The following is a 4,520-nucleotide window of genomic DNA, read 5'->3' on the forward strand; positions in this document are numbered from 1 at the left end:
TTGAAGAGACACCTCAGACTGTTTCAAAGTTGTCTGAGTCACTGAGCATCAGCAATACAAACACAAAGAAATAGGGTTTATCCTCAAAATGAAGCACTAGAAGTGAAAATCAAGCAAAATACATTTTTAATAAAAGGGAATTTACTGTAGAAATATTCCATGAAAAATAGGCCCTAGAAAGAGCGGTGTGTTTTTAGAGACGACGCTGTGAGTGGAGCACAGATGCTGTCAGTACGTGTGATAATCCCTTGAGATTCATCAGACCTCTAGGGCTGCAAATCTCCAGACACTTTCTCACTAGTCACAGATTTTCCAGAAATCAGTAGTGAATAAGCAGGCAATCAAACAAGATCATCCAACTGTGATTAGTTACCAGAAAACCACAAATTATACCACACTCTGTCTACCACTCTCCCTGCTGTAACCAGAGGATGAAGAGTCTGAGCAGCTGTGGTGGGAGAAGTCTATGAAGATGCCATCAGGGTCAGAGTCCATAGAGTCCAGTATCTGATCTACCACTGTCTCCGGGCTGGAGGAACAGCTGGGGATCGACCCCGTCTCTGAGCCAGAGTGGACCTGACACAGAACAGAGGGGGACACCGTCGACTCCTCCCCGCCGTGGAGGAAGGGTCCTGGGGAGTGAGAGCCCTGAAAGATGGAGGGCTGGAGGTGGGACCCTAAAGACTCAGACCCCACAGACCCACAGAGATCCAGACTTCCACCCCCTCCACCACAAACAACCCCTGTCAGGCTGAGCTCCTGCTCCAGGGAGGAGAGGCCCGGCTGGGCCGCGGAGGCCAGGGAGGAAGTGGTGCTGATGTCGTTGATGGCGCCTTCTTCCAGACAGGAAGTCATCTCGCAGACGGAATGGCGGCGGATGCCCATGCTGCTCACGGAGCCTGTCTCGGTATCATACTCCACCACAGGCGTCAACATGGGCACGTTGTAGGACTTGGAGCGCATCACCAGGTTCTTTACGGGGGCGTCGCCTGACTTGGGCCAGCACCGCTGCAGACGCTTTTCTGGAGAGACGATAGGAGGAGGGGTGAAGAGGGATGAGGATAGGATGAGGGGTGAAGAGGGATGAGGATAGGAGGAGGGGTGAAGAGGGGTGAGGATAGGAGGAGGGGTGAAGAGGGATGAGGATAGGAGGAGGGGTGAAGAGGGGTGAGGATAGGAGGAGGGGTGAAGAGGGGTGAGGATAGGAGGAGGGGTGAAGAGGGATGAGGATAGGAGGAGGGGTGAAGAGGGATGAGGATAGGAGGAGGGGTGAAGAGGGATGAGGATAGGAGGAGGGGTGAAGAGGGATGAGGATAGGAGGAGGGGTGAAGAGGGATGAGGATAGGAGGAGGGGTGAGGAGGGATGAGGATAGGAGGAGGGGTGAAGGGGGATGAGGATAGGAGGAGGGGTGAAGAGGGATGAGGATAGGAGGAGGGGTGAAGAGGGATGAGGATATGAGGAGGGGTGAAGAGGGATGAGGATAGGAGGAGGAGTGAAGAGGGATGAGGATAGGAGGAGGGGTGAAGAGGGATGAGGATAGGAGGAGGAGTGGAAAGGGATGAGGATAGGAGGAGGGGTGAAGAGGGATGAGGATAGGAGGAGGGGTGAAGAGGGATGAGGATAGGAGGAGGGGTGAAGAGGGATGAGGATAGGAGGAGGGGTGAAGAGGGATGAGGATAGGAGGAGGGGTGAAGAGGGATGAGGATAGGATGAGGGGTGAAGAGGGATGAGGATAGGAGGAGGGGTGAAGAGGGATGAGGATAGGAGGAGGGGTGAAGAGGGATGAGGATAGGAGGATGGGTGAAGAGGGATGAGGGGTGAAGAGGGATGAGGATAGGAGGAGGGGTGAAGAGGGATGAGGATAGGAGGAGGGGTGAAGAGGGATGAGGATAGGAGGAGGAGTGAAGAGGGATGAGGATAGGAGGAGGGGTGAAGAGGGAGGAGGGGTGAAGAGGGATGAGGATAGGAGGAGGAGTGAAGAGGGATGAGGATAGGAGGAGGGGTGAAGAGGGATGAGGATAGGAGGAGGGGTGAAGAGGGATGAGGAGAGGAGGAGGGGTGAAGAGGGATGAGGATAGGAGGAGGAGTGAAGAGGGATGAGGATAGGAGGAGGGGTGAAGAGGGATGAGGATAGGAGGAGGGGTGAAGAGGGATGAGGATAGGAGGAGGAGTGAAGAGGGATGAGGATAGGAGGAGGGGTGAAGAGGGAGGAGGAGTGAAGAGGGATGAGGATAGGAGGAGGGGTGAAGAGGGATGAGGATAGGAGGAGGGGTGAAGAGGGATGAGGATAGGAGGAGGGGTGAAGAGGGATGAGGATAGGAGGAGGGGTGAAGAGGGATGAGGATAGGAGGGGGGGTGAAGAGGGATGAGGATAAGAGGAGGGGTGAAGAGGGATGAGGATAGGAGGATGGGTGAAGAGGGATGAGGGGTGAAGAGGGATGAGGATAGGAGGAGGGGTGAAGAGGGATGAGGATAGGAGGAGGGGTGAAGAGGGATGAGGATAGGAGGAGGGGTGAAGAGGGATGAGGATAGGAGGAGGGGTGAAGAGGGATGAGGATAGGAGGAGGGGTGAAGAGGGATGAGGATAGGAGGAGGGGTGAAGAGGGATGAGGATAGGATGAGGGGTGAAGAGGGATGAGGATAGGAGGATGGGTAGGTGAAGGAGAGAAAGAAGTGGTGGGATGGAGGGAGGGAGGGAGAGAGAGAGAGAGAAAGAAGTGGTCGGATGGAGGGAGAGGGAGAGAGAGAGAGAGAAAGAAGTGGTGGGATGGAGGGAGAGGGAGGGAGAGAGAGAGAGATGAGATGTGAAGAAGTGAAAACGAGACAGACGTTGAGGCCGTCTAGACCCGTATAACACAGGAAACTAACAGCACAACAGCTGAACAGCTGTGAATGGAGAGTAAATATCATGCATGATGAAATCTAAATCATTTAGCTGTATGAGTATTAGTCTAACTACCCAGTACGCAGGAGGAGTATTGCATTGAGGATCCGTCGTTGGAGTAGAGGCCGTGGGTTCCCAGGTATGGAGACACCACCTTCTGAACCAAAGCTTCCAGACGCAGGTACTCCTCAGTCACTCCTCTAGACTCATGGACACCCTGGAACACCCACATCACAGTTAGTCCTCAGTCACTCCTCTAGACTCATGGACACCCTGGAACACACACATCACAGTTAGTCCTCAGTCACTCCTCTAGACTCATGGACACCCTGGAACACCCACATCACAGTTAGTCCTCAGTCACTCCTCTAGACTCATGGACACCCTGGAACACCCACATCACAGTTAGTCCTCAGTCACTCCTCTAGACTCATGGACACCCTGGAACACACACATCACAGTTAGTCCTCAGTCACTCCTCTAGACTCATGGACACCCTGGAACACACACATCACAGTTAGTCCTCAGTCACTCCTCTAGACTCATGGACACCCTGGAACACACACATCACAGTTAGTCCTCAGTCACTCCTCTAGACTCATGGACACCCTGGAACACACACATCACAGTTAGTCCTCAGTCACTCCTCTAGACTCATGGACACCCTGGAACACACACATCACAGTTAGTCCTCAGTCACTCCTCTAGACTCATGGACACCCTGGAACACACACATCACAGTTAGTCCTCAGTCACTCCTCTAGACTCATGGACACCCTGGAACACACACATCACAGTTAGTCCTCAGTCACTCCTCTAGACTCATGGACACCCTGGAACACACACATCACAGTTAGTCCTCAGTCACTCCTCTAGACTCATGGACACCCTGGAACACACACACACACAGTGAGACTCCCACAGGACACCACACCTGCTGTACACTCAAAAATCTGTGCTTATCATTTGTCAACCACCTAAAATAAATCTGTCCTCAAATCATAACCATATTTGAGTCTATTGAAATCTTAGTTTCTGAGGAAATACATTGTCCATTAGAGGGCTCTGTGTTTGTTGTTTAGGACAGAACAGAAAGAAAGGGGGCAGGGTAAGAGCATGCAGAAAACACTGAGTAAATACTGAGCTGGAGGAAAGTAACTGAGTAACTATATCAGAGGAGAGACAGTGACTAACTGTCTGTCAGAGGAGAGACAGTAACTAACTATATATCAGAGGAGAGACAGTAACTAACTGTCTCAGAGGAGAGGCAGTAACTAACTATATATCAGAGGAGAGACAGTAACTAACTGTCTGTCAGAGGAGAGGCAGTAACTAACTATATATCAGAGGAGAGACAGTAACTAACTGTCTGTCAGAGGAGAGGCAGTAACTAACTGTCTGTCAGAGGAGAGACAGTAACTAACTGTCTGTCAGAGGAGAGACAGTAACTAACTGTCTGTCAGAGGAGAGACAGTAACTAACTGTATATCAGAGGAGAGACAGTAACTAACTGTCTGTCAGAGGAGAGACAGTAACTAACTGTATATCAGAGGAGAGACAGTAACTAACTGTATATCAGAGGAGAGACAGTAACTAACTGTATATCAGAGGAGAGACAGTAACTAACTGTCTGTC

At 51.5% G+C, this 4,520-nt stretch overlaps 1 protein-coding gene across 1 annotated transcript; it reads right to left on the bottom strand.

Annotated features, from left to right (window-relative positions):
• Positions 1–64: 64 nt before the first annotated feature.
• On the bottom strand, positions 65–3,117 carry LOC139400103 (proline-rich protein 5-like). Its single transcript, XM_071145137.1, has 2 exons — positions 2,961–3,117; positions 65–1,022 (listed from the first exon to the last, which is right to left on the bottom strand). The coding sequence occupies exons 1-2, from the start codon at positions 3,115–3,117 to the stop codon at positions 388–390; spliced, it is 792 nt and encodes a 263-aa protein (XP_071001238.1). The 3' UTR covers positions 65–387.
• Between the last annotated feature and the right edge of the window lie 1,403 nt (positions 3,118–4,520).

The sequence above is a fragment of the Oncorhynchus clarkii genome, unplaced genomic scaffold (assembly GCF_045791955.1).
Source record: "Oncorhynchus clarkii lewisi isolate Uvic-CL-2024 unplaced genomic scaffold, UVic_Ocla_1.0 unplaced_contig_12325_pilon_pilon, whole genome shotgun sequence".
NCBI lineage: Eukaryota > Metazoa > Chordata > Actinopteri > Salmoniformes > Salmonidae > Oncorhynchus > Oncorhynchus clarkii.